Here is an 18,717-nt window from a genome sequence, read left to right as displayed (position 1 = left end):
CAGGGCCCAGGCTGGGAAGGAACCTGCAACCAAGATACATGTCCTTGACCAGACTCACACCCGGGACCCTTTGGTCCACAAGCCCAATGCTTTATCCATTGAGCCAAACCAGCCAGGGTAATCCTCTGCATTTTTTTTAGCGTTTTTCACAAAAGGATAGGTACAGATAGCATCACAGATTGCTCAACCTCTAAGAGCTGCTAGAAAGAATCTAGCCCTTTCATTTTAAGATGAAAGTAAAGCCCAGAGACATTTTACACAAGGCCAACCAGCTAACAGTGTTTTTCCATTGATTCACACTATTCTGATCATTTTGTTGTGGATGTGGTTTTGTGATTTGCAGTTAAAGAATTTGACCTTTAAATTCCTGCTACAACTTACTAGCTAGTAAAGAAGGCTTTACTTGTATGGCAATGGACGCTTAAAGATTTGTTACTGCTGAATGTATGACTTTGAGCAAGTCTTTTGCACCTTTATTTGTATAAAACTGGAAAATGAGGCTTGCCCTATACCCAGGATTACAGTTAGAATCCAAAGCTGTATTTAATTTATGTGAAAAGTGCTTTAACAATGGCAAATGGTATATATTTCTTAGTAACATATACTCCACTTTATTTTTCAAAAGTTTTATTGTCTTTGCTTTAAATAATGAACTGCAAAATTTTTTAAATCTTAAAATTCAGAGAAAAGCCATTTAAAAGTCCCCATACCATGCCATCTCATTTGCTCAACATTCTTCCTGACACTGCACATTGAGAATGTATGTGTCATATCTCTGAATCAAGTATATATTTCTATATCAGTATTTATTGCATTCCTTTAATTTTAATTAGTAAGTACAGTATGCAAAGATTAGTATATGATATTGATATATTGGTTTCCTAGGATTATTATTCCTCAGTTGACTCATTTTTGGTTTACTGGTATATTGAGTAATTGAACACATTAAAAACATACAACTTTACAAGTGATAAAGTTTTAATACTTAACATAAACATTAGCATTTTTCAGAAAATTTTTACAGTAGAATTAGTTACAACAGAGTTCATCTTTACATAGGTTTCAGGCTCCCCAAAGTGAAAAATGTAGTATGAAATATTTTAGGATTTTTCTACAATGTGGTTTAACCCTTATGCCAGCAATTCTTAAACTTTCTCTTCTCAGGTTGCCTTCACATTCTTAAAAATTACTGAGATTTCCAGAGCTCTTTTCTTTATGTGGATTATATCCATTTGTATTAGAAATTAAAACAAATATTAAAAATCTTTATTTAAAAATAATAAACACATTATACATTACTAGAAATAACATTTTTGTGAAGAATGACTCCTCTAAAACAAAAAAATGTTAAAAGAATGTCTTTTTTGCTATTTTATAAATATTATTAGATGCCTTAGCTGAATTCATGGGCAAACTACAGTAATCTACACTAATAAAAGAGAAACATGGTAATTAGCGTACGACCGCTACCCTTTTCATTGGCTAATCAGTGAGTATATGCAAATTAACTGTCAGCCAAGATGGCGGCCAGCAGCCATGAACTGAAGCGAGCAGGGAGGCTCGCTTGCTCCTGTGACTGCGGACTCCAACGTTCCCCGCCTAACTTGCCGGCCTCTCAGCTGCAACTCTAAGCAACTATGTACTATGTTGCAAATAAGAAGCTAAACAAAACCCCAGAAACCAGCTTTCATTCAGCCGGGATTCATCCAGCCAGACTGCAACATTGTATCGATGTTTTCAGCAGCGAGGCCTCAGAGCTAAAACTGGCCCAGAATAAAAAAAAAGAAAGAAAGAAAGAAAACAAGGAGCGGTTGGGAGCTTCAGTCACTCGCTTCAGGAAAACAGCCCTCCGCCCCTCACCCAGACTGGCCAGGCACCCCAGTGGGGACCCCCACCCTGATCCAGGACACCCTTCAGGGCAAACCAGCCAGCCCCCACCCATGCACCAGGCCTCTATTCTATATAGTAAAAGGGTAATATGCCTCCCGGCACCGGGATCAGCGGAGCAGCGAGGCTCCTGGCACCGGGATCAGCGTGACAGGGGGCAGCGCCCAAACCCCCTGATCGCCCTGCGGCTCTGTGAGTGACAGGGGCCGGGGCCACAACCTTCCTATCCGCCCTGCTCTGTTCATGACAGGGGAAGGCACCCCAACCCCCTGATCAGCCCTGCTCTGTGCCTGATAGGGGGGAGCTCCCCAATCCCCTGATTGCCCTGCGGCTCTGTGTTTGACAGGGTGCAGCGCCCCAACCCCCCCCCCCCCCCCCCCCCCCCACAGGCCCTGCTCTGTGTGTGACAGGGTAGAGCCATAACCTCTACATAGGCCCTGCCCCTAGTGTGACAGTCGCAGCGCCCCATCCCCCCTCCACGGGCCTTGCTCTGTGTGTGACAGGGTAGAGCCATAACCTCCCCATTGGCCCTGCCCTGAGTGTGACAGGGTGCAGCGCCCCAACCCCCTCATCCTCCCTGCTCTGTGTGTGACTGGGGGTGGTGCCCCAACTCTCCTATTGGCCCTACTCTGTGAGTGACAGGGGGGAGCTCCTCAACCCCCTGATTGGCCCTGCTCTGTGAGTGACAGGGGGGAGCTCCCCAACCCCCTGATCGACCCTGCTCTGTGTGTGACAGGGTATGGAGCCCCAGCTCCCCTGATCGGCCCTGCTCTGTGAGTGATAGGGGGCAGTGCCCCAACCCCCTGATCAGCCCTGCTCTGTGTGTGACAGGGGGCAGCGCCCCAACCCCCTGATCAGCCCTGCTCTGTGGGTGACGGGGTGGCACCACAACCTCCCCATCAACCCTGCCTTGAGTGTGACAGGGGGCAGTGCCCCAACCCCCCAATCGGCCCTTCCCTGAGCGTGACTGAGGGTGGCATCACAACCTCCAGATCCGCCCTGCTCTGTGCATGACAGGGCGGCGCCCCAACTCCCCAATCGGCCCTGCTCTGAGCCTGACCAGGGGCTGCACTTAGGGATTGGGCCTGCCCTCTGCCACCCAGGAGCAGGCCTAAGCCAGCAGGTCGTTATCTCCCAAGGGGTCCCAGACTGCGAGAGGGCACAGGCCAGGCTGGGGGACGCCCCCCCCCCCCCCCCCCCAGTGCACAAATTTTTGTGCACCGGGCCTCTAGTTAATAAATAATACAAGAATAAACTATTACGCATATTCACAACTGTAAACCTACTTTTGCTCTACCTTATATTTATGTGTATCTTGTTTTGTTCTTGAAGGAATTTTAGACATAAGAGGGAATTACATACTAGAATAGGATGTGAAGTCTAGTAAAAAATAAACATTGCTTAGTGAATATCTATACTAATAAAAGGGTAATATGCTAATTAGACTGGGAGACCTTCCGGACAAAGCCATGGTGCCGGACAAAGCCATGGTGCCGGGGCTGAGGCAGTTAGGGGCGAGCAGGCTGGCAGGGGAGGGGGGTGGGGCAGTTGGGGACGAGCAGGCCAGCAGGCAGAGTGGTTAGGGGGGTGATCAGGCAGGCAGTCAGGTGAGTGGTTAGGAGCCAGAAGTCCTGGATTGTAAGAGGGATGTCCCAGATGGAGAGGGTGCAGGCCAGGCTGAGGGACACCCCCACCCACCCACCCACCCGTACATGAATTTCATGCACCAGGCCACTAGTTCTGTTAATAAAAAAGCAAATATACATTATTATGTTAGAATACAAATAAGACTCATCCATATTCATTTACCATATTACTAAATAAAAGTCTTTAAAAGTAGCCCATTTTTCTTTTTGGGTTTTTTTTTTTTTTCTTTTGGAAATCATCTAATCTGTATTAAGTAAGCAGCAGTGTGTGACAGAAGATCCAGACATTTATTGCTTATAATATCAGAGGAAAAGTCTCTTATTTTAAGTAGCTTATAAATACTGATAAGCTCTTTGCTTCTATATTGCCTTTTAACTTTTGGCATGGAAATGCTTGTGTGACATAACCACTATTACAATGAAATAATCCAGTCAGGCACTTTTTCTATCCATTTTTTAAACTAATAAATGTATAAAAATATTTCATTACTCTTTTCCAGAGTAAGGAGAACTTTAATACTTGTGATAGAATGACATGTTTGTAGTGTCTCATTGCTGTTCTTTTATTTGCAATTCTTTCTCTGTAGCTGACTGGAAATATCGACATGCAGGATTAATGGCTTTATCCGCCATTGGTGAAGGATGCCACCAGCAAATGGAAGGAATTCTAAATGAGATTGTAAATTTTGTTTTGCTTTTTCTTCAGGATCCTGTAAGTACCAATAACTGTTTGGTTCATAATTATTACTGTAGTTTCAAATGGGAAATAGAAAGCCTTTACTAATACCAAGGAGTATATTGCAGCATCCAAGAGTGAGGTATGCAGCCTGTAATGCTGTTGGACAGATGGCTACAGATTTTGCTCCTGGTTTCCAAAAGAAATTCCATGAGAAGGTAAGCAACAAGTCCTCAAACACTCAAACTTTAAGAAGAAGGATGACATTTCAAAATATATGCTTACCTGATTTCCTTCCACAGGTGATTGCGGCTCTGCTACAAACCATGGAAGACCAAGGCAATCAACGAGTGCAGGCCCATGCCGCTGCCGCTCTCATTAACTTTACTGAGGACTGCCCCAAGTCACTGCTTATTCCATATTTGGATAATTTGGTGAAACATCTACATTCCATCATGGTACTTAAACTTCAGGAGGTAAATTTTAAGATGTTTAACTCCCCTATTTAGATGTTAATTTAGATTAATTTGAACAGGGGGACTCTTCAGCATGGCAATCAAGAATAGAAAGTGAGCCCTAACCGGTTTGGCTCAGTGGTTAAAGCGTCGGCCTGCGGACTCAAGGGTCCCAGGTTCGATTCCGGTCAGGGGCATGTACCTTGGTTGCGGGCACATACCCAGTAGGGAGTGTGCAGGAGGCAGCTGATCAATGTTTCTCTCTCATCGATGTTTCTAACTCTCCATCCTTCTCCCTTCCTCTCTGTAAGAAATCAATAGAATATATTTAAAAAAAAAAAAAAGAATAGAAAGGCCTGGCCAGTGTCGCTCAGTGGTTGGGCACTGACCCAGGAACCAAGAGGTCACTGGTTCAGTTCCCGGTCAGGGCACATGCCTGGGTTGCAAGTTCAATTCCCAGTCAGGGGGAGTGCAGGAGGCAGTCAATGGATGATGTTTTTCTTTCATTGATTTTTCTATCCCTCTATCCCTCTTTCTTCCCCTCTCTAAAAATCAATTTCAAAACATTTTTTTAAAGTTATTTAAAAAAAAGAATAGAAAGTTAGAAGGACATTATAGGCCTGACCAGAGAATGATCCAGTTTGAGGACTAGGGGAGATATGCCCTAAAGGTTAGGTAAAATCATTATATGAATTGTCTTGAAAACAAGGCAGTTATTTTTTAACTCTAATTTAGGTAAATTTGGAGGAATCAATTTATGTTTGTAATTGCTCTAAGGAATCATGATAATATGATTTTATGAAATTAAAGTAGCATTGTCGGACTAAAAAGGGAGATGATTTAAGGCAAGAGCATCATGATCATTGTTCAGGGAGCTTGGATGGTAACAGTGGAAATTGGAGGGCAGAGGGGAGGTGACTAAAAGACATTTCTCGGGAAGCATGCACAGTTTCTTTCTGCCAGTTTGAATTTCAAAAGATGAAAGAGAAGGACGTAAAAAATTGATCTCCTAAACCAGGTCACAGAAATAGAGATGTGGAAAAGAAATTTTTTTTTTGCTTTAAGTATGTTGTTTTTAAAATAAGACCTGGCCATTCAAAAAGAAGATGGTTTCTAGTTACAGGTTAAGTAAGAGAGGCAGCCTACAAACAATTAAATGGTGTTAGTACAGCAGTGTGTGGAAGGAAGGATGCAAGTAAGAGAAGCAAAGATTGGCCTAGCCAGTTTGGGTCATTGGATAGAGCATCAGCCTCGGACTGAAGGGTCCCAGGTTCAATTCCAGTCAAGGGCATGTACCTTGGTTGCAGGTTCCTCGGCCCTGGTCAGGGATTATGCAAGAGGGAACCAATGATGTTTCTCTCTGTCTCTCCCTCTCCCTTCCACTCTCTAAAAATCAAAAATATATCCTCAGGTGAGAATTAACAAAAAGAGAGAGGAGCAAAGATTGAGTCTCAGTTTTCAAATATAGTGAAAATAAATTGCTACTATAAAAATGAAATAAAAAGGACATAAAAGCTTTTTTTACTGTTATATTTAATAGATATTAAGTTGCTGTCAGATTGCTGTAAAAGTTTCTAACACTCAATTCCTGTACTTTAATATGAACTAGTAACAGACAAGTTTACAAACCACACTCCTGCATAGCACTGGTCTAAAGAAGAACAGGAGAATACAGGCTAAAGAACAAGAACAAGATAAGCAAAAAAAAACCCAAAAAAAAAAACAAACCAACAACTCATAGCCACAAACAACAGTATAGTGATTACCAGAGGGAAAGAGGGGGATAAATGGTGAAGGAAGGAGACTAGACTTAGGGTGGTAAATACACAATTAAAATATACAGATGATGTATTAGGGAATTGTATGCCTTAAATCTACATGACTTGATTAACCAATGTCACCACAATAAATTTAATTTTTAAAAGAGATACAATGTCTCAGAAGGCAAAGAAATCAATTTGCAACAAAAAGGATATACCATATGATACATCCATTTGATAAGCAGAGTAGGAACATGAGTGTATCTGAAGTCAAAGATGTAGACCCAGGTTGAAGGCAGATTATTTGGCTGGTTAAGTCAGGAATAGATGAATCAAATGTGATTTTAGGCTGAAGTGTGAAGAGCAAGAGCGTTTGTATATTTCCCTCCCCTTCCTGCAGAGGGGCAATGTGTAAGATACAGATTGAAGAAAGTCTTTGCTAAGATAGAAAGGAGAGGAGGATAAATTATGTGAGCAAAAATTTTATGAAAAGAGGTTAACCAAGGGAAAAGGTTGTTCCTTCTTAAACATTAAATATGGAGCAGATGCTGAGATACAGAAGGAGGGGGGAATAAATTAACCTCTTAAAGTTGTGCTGGAACTCAGTACAAGTGAGGAACTCTTTTGAGAGTGTGGTTGTAGTAGATGGGGAGAAAGAAGAAAATCGAGGTGTAGTTACTAGGGCAAGTATTCATGTGAATCCACAAGGAAGTATAATATTACCAGGTGATGGCATGAGCCCAGCTACAGATACCCACTTAGTATTCATTACTGGCTAGGGCAGAGAATACCGTAGATCTCTGATGCAGGAGAAAGGATGATCATCACATCGAAGACAGGAGTGAGTGAAAAAGAGGGCACTAGTAGCATCATTAATGTATCTTCTCAGAAGAATCCTATTAGAAGATAAAGGTATAGAACAAAAAGGGAATTTCCTCCTTGATGTAGTAGGACAACCCAAAATACATAGTAAGTGGGAATAAATGAAGAAAAATGAATAAGGAGGCTAGGCATTTACTTGATGGCAAACTTGTGCTCAAGGACTTGCTGTGCTGTGAGATAAAGCAAAAATGATTAAGGAGGCCTATAGTAACTGAAGAGAGATATCCCACATAAATAGTTCAACAGGGATTCTTAAATTTGCTCTAAAACCCATTACCTTCACTCTGGCTGCTGGAGAGTAGTTTCATCTTGCTATTTCAGAAAAGCATTTGGAAACTTGGAGTTTTTCTTCCAATTTCTCATTTACGTAATGTATTTTGTATATCTTCCTTCTCCTAGTTGATTCAAAAAGGCACCAAGCTAGTTTTGGAACAAGTTGTGACATCTATCGCATCAGTTGCAGATACTGCAGAGGAAAAGTTTGTCCCCTACTATGACTTATTTATGCCATCATTAAAGCACATTGTTGAGAATGCAGTTCAAAAGGAACTTAGACTTCTCAGAGGAAAAACTATTGAATGCATCAGTCTCATTGGTCTGGCTGTTGGGAAGGAAAAGGTAAGTAATTTGTAGTATGTTGAATTTACTATAATTTGTCTATGGAGGCATTGAGGGTGCAAGAGGGTTTTTTCCTTCTGATAAGTGGTTTTCTGGGTGCTTTTTTTTTTCTCCCATCAGTTTACTCTCACATTATTCTCATTTTATGTATAAATAAGTTGTTGCCTTCATTTTTTCATTGTTAATATTTAAGGTTCTTAATTCAAGTTATGCTCTTGAGACCTCCCCCTTTCTTACCACATGTACAGTCTGTCTCTGGAGCATGTGGAGTTCAGATGCATGTTTAGTTTCACTCATTTAAATATTTGCTTGGAAACATTCCAGTTGCTTTCCTGTTCACTTAAAAACATCGGGTAGCCCTAGCCTATTTGGCTCTGTGGATAGAGCATCAGCCTGCAGACTGAAGGGTACCGGATTGATTCCATTCAAGGGCACATGCCCAGGTGTCAGGCTCGATCCCCAGTAGGGGGCATGCAGGAGGCAGCCAATCGTGTGTGTGTGTGTGTGTGTGTGTGTGTGTGTGTGTGTATCAGGTGTCCTAAAAGAGAAATCTTTGTATATATAGCTTTTCAGAATATAGTTACCAAGGAGCATTGGCCATTGTGTTTTTTCTTCCCAGCCAGCAGCTCAGTTGTCAAAGCTAATCCAAAAGAAATTCTTCTGTCATTGACCCCTCGTGTTCTGATTCTCAGAACTACCAACATAGAACCCCTCACTGTGGTCTCTAAAACCAGCATCAGTATTAACTTACCTTATAAATTGTTTTCTGTGGGATACCGAGAAGCTAACCAGTAAAACATTTTTATGTTACATACTCTATATATCTGGCTTTCAAGTATTTTTGAAACACTGCCTGTTTATACAATAGAGATTGCCAGAACCACAGTTAAATGAAAATCATAGAGGTCTATGGAGCAATCCAAAATTTTCTTTCTGGTTTTGGATTATCATTTTACTGCTGGAAATGCATAAGCCACAGACCAAAATTTGATGCCATTAGAAATATTTTTATACTCCAGTTTACTTTGACTTTAGCAGAATATATTTTTCTAGAAAGAACACTAAGTCTTGCAATATGGTGAAAATTTTTCAACATAGTACTTTTATCTGAGGGGTTATAACCGATATGGGAAATGTAATAGATCTTTTGGGCAAGTTTTGTTATTATACAAGAAACATTAAGTGCCTCTCTGATTTGATATACAAGAGTCATATTGTTGTTGTTTTTCTTAAATATTTTTTTCTAGTTCATGCAAGATGCATCAGATGTGATGCAGCTGTTGCTGAAGACCCAGACAGACTTCAGTGATATGGAAGATGATGATCCTCAGGTAAAGCAGCCTCAATATGTTCCATCCTAATCAATTTAGGAGTTTCATCTAGTGTAAGGTTAAATGTACTTTTTAAAAAAAATAATGGAATAATAGGTTTCCTGAGCAATATTAACCACAGGTTTCAGAGCCATTCTTCACTGGTTTGACTTCAGTTTCTCATAATAGTATTCACAATGCCTAACATAAAATAGGCACTTAAATAGTTTGAATTGAATTTTTACTTTTTCTCAATTTGCTGTAGTTGCTCCTTCTTCTCGACTCTCAATATTTTGATGCTCTTGAGGATCTGTCCTAGGCCCTCTTTTCTCCTCACTCCCCTCGAGCAGTGTCATTCACAATCATGTCCTCATTTCTCCTGTATATACTTGTGACTTCCACATCTTTCTCTGAATTTGGGCTTCATTTATCCAAACACTTACTAGACATCTCTATTTGGATGTCTCCTAATCCTTTGAATGCCACATGAATTCCCCTCCCTGTCAAAAGAAATGCAGAAACCTAACAATCTTAGAACATGCCATGCTCTCTTCTATCTGCCTATGAATAAACAAACATTTCTTTAACTTAGAAAGAACCCTTCCCCCACTTAACCTGGCTAACTCCTGCTTATATTGCACATCCAGTACCAGTTTCAATGGTGGATACTTATGACACTGTTGTAATAATTGTAATTGTCCATCCTAATCTTAATTGTACTCTGAATGCTTAACACAGCGGTTCTCAACCTGTGGGTCGCGACCCCTTTGGAGGTCGAACGAAAACACATATATAATTACATATTGTTTTTGTGATTAATCACTATGCTTTAACTATGTTCAGTTTATAACAATGAAATTGGGAGTCACCACAACATGAGGAACTGTATTAAAGGATCATGGCATTAGGAAGGTTAAGAACCACTGGCCTAACATAACAGGCACTCAATAAATAGTTGGATTAAATTTTGGCTTTACACAGCCATATTATAATTATTTCCCTTACACTCAAAATTAGGTTTTTGTTTTGTTTTTTTTTTAATTAGGTGTGGGAAACAATTTGTGAGATAGATATATAGATAGATATAAGGGAGTAAAAAAAAAATCACTTTCTGGGTTACAGGGATGATGAATTAAACTATAGGTAAGTAAGTCTATGTAAATACAGTAGTAGAAGAGGTGTCAAATAGACCAGCCACTTACACAGAAAATTACAACATCTAGGATAGTGATGGCGAACCTTTTGAGCTCGGCGTGTCAGCATTTTGAAAAACCATAACTTAACTCTGGTGCCGGGTCACATATAGAAATTTTTTGATATTTGCAGCCATAGTAAAACAAAGACTTATATTTTTGATATTTATTTTATATATTTAAATGCCATTTAACAAAGAAAAATCAACCAAAAAAATGAGTTCGCATGTCACCTCTGACATGCGTGTCATAGGTTCGCCATCACTGATCTAGGAGAAAGGGATGTTTTGTTTCTTGAGTGTTAATGTTTAATGGATGGGATACTAGGCAGTAGGGATACAAAGTCAAATAAAATGTGTCTGCCTTAAAAAAAAAATAATGCCTAGGAGTTTAAGTAGGTTTTATTTATGTGATTCAGACAATAGTAGAGAAAACTGTATGTTGCTTCTTGAAAGTAGAAAAATAGATATGATCCTGGTCTTTCTGTATTGCTTCACCTGCTGTGACTATATTCCAGTGTAGAGGTTCACAGTGATTTTGTTATTATTTCTGAGCATTTTAAGTTTATGACCTTAGAAAATGCTTAAAGAGCCATGAATATAAAACATTAGTTCTATGAAATCGGAAATTACTTTATGTCTTACTTACCTATTTTTAAAATTAATTTAATTTTTCACTTTCCCCCCAGATCTCTTACATGATCTCAGCATGGGCCAGAATGTGCAAAATCCTTGGAAAAGAATTTCAGCAATACCTTCCAGTGGTTATGGGGCCTTTAATGAAGACAGCTTCAATTAAGCCTGAAGTAGCCCTTTTAGATAGTAGGTGTCTTCATGAAGACAGCAATTGTAAAATTACTCTTTGTTACTAATTTTAACATGAACTTGTTTTTTTCTCTGTAATAGCCCAAGACATGGAGAATATGAGTGATGATGATGGTTGGGAGTTTGTGAACCTTGGAGACCAGCAAAGTTTTGGTATTAAAACTGCAGGACTGGAAGAAAAATCAACTGCTTGTCAGATGCTGGTAAGTGATAATGTTTAAACATTATTTAACAACTTCTCATAAAAACACATATATATACATATATATATATATTTATATATATATATATATATAAATACATACATACACACACACACACACACACACACACTGAGTGGCCAGATTATTATGACCACCCCGTCAGTACTTCGTTGGGCCACCTTTTGCCTTCAATACTGCAGTGATTCTTCTTGGCATTGACTCCACGAGATGTTGAAAGGGGATGTGTGGAATCTGACTCCATGCCTGATGAAGAGCACTGTCCAGTTCTGTGAGATTTGATGGTTGTGGAACCAGCTGCCTGATGGCTCGCTTATTTATTTATTTATTTATTTATTTATTTATTTATTTATATTATTGATTTTTTACAGAGAGGAAGGGAGAGGGATAGAGAGTTAGAAACATTTATGGGAGAGAAACATTAATCAAGCTGCCTCCTGCACACCTCCTACTAGGATGTGCCCGCAACCAAAGTACATGCCCTTGTTTGGGGTTTGGAGGTGCCCAGATGAGGCCCATCTCTGCACTTTATTCTGCACCTCCTCTGAGTCTCAGTGTGCTTTTCTCTTTCCTTCTAGTTGTAGAATTTCCACTCAGCCAGCCTTCCTGTGGTTCTGGATGATGTCTGTTTTGTCTTTTAGTTGTAGTTTTGAAGTGGTTGTGCGAGGCAGCAATTTCAGGAGTTTACCTATGCCTCCATCTTGGTTTCTCGGAAGGCAAGGATTTTTGTGTTTTGTGCTTAGGGTATAGGAGGTAGCCCAGGAATATTTTTTGAATGGACAGAAATGTACTCATGATGTTAAAAATAAAACTGGTATATTTTCAGTTGTATAAACAAACATAGTAGCAAAATTAAAATGTTTACAATGATTATCTTTTGGTATTATGGAGTGTGTGTTTAAGTAATCTTTGGGTTCTTCTGTTTTATTTCTTTATGAGCATGTTATAGACAGTGACGTTTAATATATTTCACTATTAAATGAATTTTTACAAAATAGCATGGGCCTGTTGCTACAGATTTACAAAGTAAGTGATATGCTACAATTAAGTTTTGGGGTTTATATCTTTTTAAATTATTTTTTTCTTAAGTGATATATTTTGTTGGGAGTATTTTCATTAAGAGTGCTGAAACTTGATAAATTTACACGAGAAGTAGAAAAAAGGAGTATTCCCGACTTTGAATGACAATATACTGTATATACAATAATCATTCCATGGCGCATTCCATTTTACCTTTTTTATGTTACAAGACTAATTTGATAGCCATGCATGCATTAAATGTAATTCTAGTCAGGACACAAAATTCTCTGGTCCTTAGATTTTGCTGTTTGTGAATAAAAATACCTATAAACTAATGGGGATCTTGATTTCTTTTCCAATACTTTGGTTTCAGGTTTGCTATGCTAAGGAGTTAAAGGAAGGCTTTGTGGAATATACCGAACAGGTTGTCAAACTGATGGTCCCTTTACTGAAATTTTATTTCCACGATGATATCCTACAATATTTGAATGCAAAACATGTCTAGATTTAGTTAAATTGTAGCTTGTTCAGGTATTATTAAACTTTGTGTTAACTAAAGGGTACATCACCATTATTGTTTGTGTTTGTACTAACTGTACTTTCAGTTATAAACTTGGTTCTTTGTTTCACTTGTGCCAAAAACACGAAAAGAAAATGTTACTATCCTCTAGTTGGCTGTTTTCTATGGCCACTGAAGGATTTTAAGGATTGGTATTCTATTATTAGCAAATGTTTACATTGTATATAATTGGTACTTTTCCTAAATGTCTTTTGGTATTGTTAAAAAAGTAAGACCTTTCTTAATAAGTTAGAAACCCACTAATCCTTAACTTACTGCAGCACAGAATCCTACATTTCAAATGAAGATAGCACCTTTGGGGAGAAACATCTCTTGGTAATCTGCATATTAAATGTTTCATTCCTCAACCTAATGATAGTAATTAATATGCATAAGTGCATTTCTATGCCTTTACACACAAAAAAAAATTTCATAGATGGGTTAAAAAGAAAGGACAACTGAACAGGGGTAGAGCCCAGACCCCAACATAGATCTGTCTGCCTCTGGAGTCCTTTTGTTGTGGTTCCTCATGTAGTATTCTGTGTAGTGTCCTTTACAGAAGAGGCTTTTGCCCAGCAGACACTTCCCATGATGCAAAAGGACAAAACATTGTTTTTAAGAGGAGGTCTTGAGACCTCATTTTACAAATGGTGTTAGATAGGGAGAGGCCACTTAATCATTATTGAAAACCGAAAAGGCTAGTACAGGAAGAGATCCAAGGGTCCCACTGGTATGTTTGGGTTTACATTTGAGATTCATTCTTGCTATGTTGTAGGTGACAGAAAAGACAGGAGGTATGCCTTATGAGCAGGGAGACTTCTATTTTTATGCACATGTTATATTTAACACAAGCTCTTAGATGGCAGTCTTAGATAAATAGAAGTTGCCGAGCACTACTGTTAACTCAGTGAGCACTTAAACATTTAAGTAAGCAAAAATGATAGAGCAGGCTTTTGAGGACAGTGGTCACATTTCCTTAACAATGAAACGTGTTCGAGTGGCGGCGGCAGAGTCCATGCCTCTGCTCCTGGAATGTGCACGAGTGCGGGGTCCTGAGTATCTCACGCAGATGTGGCATTTCATGTGCGATGCTCTGATCAAGGCGATTGGTACAGAACCAGATTCAGATGTCCTCTCAGAAATCATGCATTCTTTCGCAAAGGTAAGTGTTCTCTTAAAAATATGTGTAAGGTTGGGTGTTGGTTTATTAGTCTTGCTAAATACATTGGGGGATTTTATTGATTTCAAAGAGGAAGGGGAAGGGAGGGAGATATCAGTGATGAGAGAGTATAATTTATCGGCTCCCTCCTGCACGCCCCCTACTGGGAATCAAGCCCACAACTCAGGCATGTGCCCTGACCAGAATCTAACCACAGCCTCCTGGTTCATAGGTCGACACTCAACCACTGAACCACACCAGCTGGGCTATAACAAATTTTTTTTAAGTCAAAAATGTTCAGTTCTTTTAATATTTTAGTGTCATTTTGTGTGTGTGTGTATTTTCATTTTTTAAAGAGTAGCTCCTCTGGTGTTCCAGGCTTGAGTATCATCTCTAACTCCCATGTAGTTTCTGTCCTAGTCTCCCATATTCCTCTTTTTTTCTCCCCCTGTTGCTTTCTCTCTCCTTTGTGCTGTTTTTATAGCCTCAGTTGGTTTGTTCCAGAAGTCGCTTTTTTTTTTTTCCCTCCCAGTTCATTCTTTTCTCAAGAATTAACTTGCCCTTTGAGTCTTACTCACTTTCCTATATTCTTGGTCACTGCCGTAGCTCACAGATCCATAACTTGCTCCACAGTTTGGTTTAAAAGTTCTTCAGCATCTTTATTTGTCCCCATTTACACTCCTGCAGTTTAAAATTTATTTCATTTTTCCAAAGAGGGCCAGATTTTTCTGTAACATCCAGGTCTGCCCATATTATTCCCTCTGCCTGTAATGCCCTTTCATGGCAGACTTACCATTTCTCCACTGCTGTCTTTTAAAAAGTTTTTGTGTAATTGAGCTCCTAGAATCTAGTTGGTCTGTTCCATCTTTGAACCCTCAGCAACTAGCATACTTCTGGCACTTAAGATATGCCAAGGACAAGTTTTAAAAAGATATATTAAAAAAAATTTTTTTTAAATACTGGCATGTTGACAAAAAAAAAAAAAAGCCCAGACAAGTGTATCTACTCAATCATTCGTTTCCAGGGTACTGAGTTATGTTGATTTTTCTCAGATTCCCTCTGATTCTTAATGAAGTTTAACTTTTGACTCTTAAAAACACATAAATCTCATGGGTTGCTTTCTTTGCTCAACCTCGTTTTAGTGCATTGAAGTAATGGGAGATGGATGCCTTAATAATGAACACTTTGAAGAATTGGGAGGTATACTGAAAGCTAAGCTCGAAGAACATTTTAAAAATCAAGAATTGCGGCAAGGTAAGTTTTTTATGCTTTTAATAATTTAATGTAATACTTGATCATTTTGATGACCATTTAAAAAGACATTTATTTGGGTGTGTTTTAGTTAAAAGACAAGATGAAGACTATGATGAACAGGTGGAAGAGTCACTACAAGATGAGGTAAAATGTTAAGAAATTTATTTACATGACCGTTTGCATCTGGAAGATTTTTAAAGGCTTAAGTTTCTAATTTATCTGACTTGTCATTCTGATGTAATTATCAGTAATCTTTAGCAGAAGACTCTGACATATTTCATTCATGTGTGTAGAGAATAAGTAATTTGAAATTAGCTGATCTGTGTTTTGAATGCTTTGTGTGCATTTTGTTGCAATACTTCATAAAAGTACTTTGGGGTGCCCTGACTGGTTTGGCTCAGTGGATAGAGCGTCGGCCTGTGGACTGAAGGGTCCCAGGTTCGATTCTGGTCAAGGGTATGTACCTTGGTTGTGGGCACATCCCCAGTAGGAGGTGTGCACAAGGCAGCAGATTGTTGTTTCTCTCTCATCGATGTTTCTAACTCTCTATCCCTCTCCCTTCCTCTCTGTAAAAAATCAATAAAATATATTTTTTTAAAAGTACTTGGGAGTTCATCTAGTATTTTAAATACTCCTTATCAAAACTGTTTGTATTTGGTGGTGCTTTCACTATCTTAAAGATACTTGAATGCAATTCAGATGATAAATGACTGCCTAAATCTACACACTGTTGAAGACCTAGGCTTAAGGCCAGATTTTTTTGTAACATCAGCTGTCTTTCTAATGGACCACAGGATAATGCAGATTTCCTTCTAGTAAATAATGTACATGCATTGGTAATAGAATTCTTCACCTTGTGACTCAGTTCTTTCCTCATCAAACCACTTGATACCATTAAACATATTTCAGCTGTGTATTTCAAATCCAGAATATGTGGCATGTTGCCATCTTGGTGGACCAGGTCTTCCCAGTTCTCTGCAGGGTGCTCTCATGCTGCTGTACACAAGTCGATGAGATGTTACAAGTAACTGACCCACCATCCCACTCCAAAATTAGAAACATTCTTGGGGGGAAAAAAAACTAAAAACACCTTTGTTTCAGAACTTTGAAATTTTGGATAATTTTTCAATCACATATATTTTACTGTGTAACAAGAAAAATCTGCAGTAAGTGCAGTACAATACTTGCCAAACATTTGTCTTTCCATAGATAAGAAGCATGACACCCAGTCATTGAGGTAATCTCAGATTCTTGTTTTGCTTTTAAGAAAGTGCTAAGAAATTTAATTTTCTACATTTCTTAGGTTAAAAAAAAATGTTACTGTTAATAATAGTGGGGATACTTTTTAATACATATGGGTATGTTTTGTTTTAGGATGATAATGATGTTTATATTCTGACCAAAGTGTCAGACATATTACACTCAATATTCAGTAGCTACAAGGAAAAGGTGTTACCATGGTTTGAACAGCTGCTTCCATTAATTGTCAACCTAATTGTAAGTATTGCCTCTCCTTGACAGTTATTTTAGATGGCTGATTTGGAATTCTTTCATTGCAGCTTTTGGAAACTTATACTTTGAAATTAAAATAGGTGTTAGAAATCAGTTTTCCATTGTGCATCTTTAATTTTATCAAAATTACTGCATTCCCCTGGATATTTTCTCACTCGTTGTGTACTTGAAGTTTGCTAATTGGTCTTTTCATAGTTCAATTAAATTATAATCTAAAGACATACATATGCTTTATATTTCAGATTATCTATGCCAGCGGTTCTCAACCTGTGGGTCGCAGCCCCTTTGGCGGTCGAACGACCCTTTCACAGAGGTCGTCTAAGACCATCCTGCATATCAGATATTTACATTACAATTCATAACTAGCAACATTACAGTTATGAAGTAGCAGCAAAAATAATTTTATGGTTGGGTCACAACATGAAGAACTGTATTTAAAGGGCCAGAAGGTTGAGAACCACTGATCTGTGCCTTACTAAGTTAATTAATGAAAACAAAATGATAACATTTTTTGCAATGGACCCTACAGAATTCAGTTATGACACCACTAATCAGATTCTGGGTGATCACCTCATATATTTCATTTTTTTAAATATAAAGTAAATGTATGTACATTGTTGCCACTGTTGGTTCTTCTGGTATATGGTAGTGTCACATTGTGGAATCCCATAACAAATTATACAAGGCTTTTAAACCTTTACATATTTAAATCTGTATAATACTTTAAGGATTTTTACTCTCAAGAAGTGATTTTTGTTTTTCCTTGCCTGTATCAGGAATATTTGTGGAAGCCAGTAGTCTATAGTGACTGTTTATATTTGTATGTACTTCAATATTCAAAGCTTAAAAGAGTATCTCTTTTGTAGTGTCCACATAGACCATGGCCAGACAGACAATGGGGATTATGCATCTTTGACGATGTTATAGAACACTGTAGTCCTGCCTCATTTAAATATGCAGAATATTTCTTAAGGCCAATGCTCCAATATGTGTGTGACAGCAGCCCAGAAGTCAGGCAAGCAGCTGCGTATGGCCTCGGAGTCATGGCACAGTATGGTGGAGATAACTATCGTCCTTTTTGTACAGGTACTGATGTTTATTTGGTTACATGCATGTCCTTCCAGGCATCCCTTTTGTTTTTACCTCATGCTCCCTCTGTACCCCCAAACATTCTCTACCTATTTCTGTTTTATTCTCTTTTCCTTTTTCAAAAACTTCATCTGTAGCCCTTTTCACAGAAATGGAAATGAAATGTGAGTGAAATCAGAGCCTCTCCACCTTGATTTTATTTTGGGTTTGGGGGGTATATCACAACCCTAACATGGGATTTTTTTAAATGTTTTTATTAAATTTATTGGAGTGACATTGGTTAATAGCATCATACAGGTTTCAAGTGTACATTTCTTTTTTTGTTTGTTTCTTTTTGTTAATCCTCACCTGTGGATTCCATTGATTTTTAGGGAGAGTGGAAGAGAGAGAGAAAGACAGAGAGAAACATCAGTGTGAGAGAAACACATCAATTGGTTGCCTCCTGCACAAGCCCTGACCAGGGCCGGGGCCAGGGAGGAGCCTGCAACCAAGGTAGGTGCCCTTGACTGGAATCGAACCCAGTACCCTTTGGTCTGCAGGCCAACACTCCTATCCACTGAGCCAAACCAGCTAGGGCAAGTGTATATTTCTGTGACATAAGATCTATATATTGCACTGTGTGCCCGCTACCCAAAGTCAATCTTTTTCACCA

The 18,717-nt window shown here is 38.9% G+C and overlaps 1 protein-coding gene across 1 annotated transcript in view; it reads left to right on the top strand.

Moving 5' to 3' along the window:
• Nucleotides 1-18,717, top strand: part of IPO5 (importin 5) — a 62,961-nt gene that overhangs the window by 32,435 nt on the left and 11,809 nt on the right. The window contains exons 11-23 of the mRNA XM_070408696.1: nt 4,121-4,245; nt 4,338-4,427; nt 4,512-4,685; nt 7,706-7,924; nt 9,172-9,255; nt 11,116-11,248; nt 11,333-11,454; nt 12,866-12,962; nt 14,041-14,213; nt 15,353-15,464; nt 15,553-15,608; nt 16,839-16,961; nt 17,843-18,062. Coding sequence (XP_070264797.1) covers nt 4,121-4,245; nt 4,338-4,427; nt 4,512-4,685; nt 7,706-7,924; nt 9,172-9,255; nt 11,116-11,248; nt 11,333-11,454; nt 12,866-12,962; nt 14,041-14,213; nt 15,353-15,464; nt 15,553-15,608; nt 16,839-16,961; nt 17,843-18,062 — 1,728 coding nt within the window. The remainder of the gene's footprint in view (nt 1-4,120; nt 4,246-4,337; nt 4,428-4,511; nt 4,686-7,705; nt 7,925-9,171; nt 9,256-11,115; nt 11,249-11,332; nt 11,455-12,865; nt 12,963-14,040; nt 14,214-15,352; nt 15,465-15,552; nt 15,609-16,838; nt 16,962-17,842; nt 18,063-18,717) is intronic.

Source organism: Myotis yumanensis, unplaced genomic scaffold (assembly GCF_028538775.1).
Source record: "Myotis yumanensis isolate MYYU_CA2020_CCGP unplaced genomic scaffold, mMyoYum1.0.hap1 SCAF_3, whole genome shotgun sequence".
NCBI lineage: Eukaryota > Metazoa > Chordata > Mammalia > Chiroptera > Vespertilionidae > Myotis > Myotis yumanensis.
This window is presented reverse-complemented; position numbering and strand designations above follow the sequence as displayed.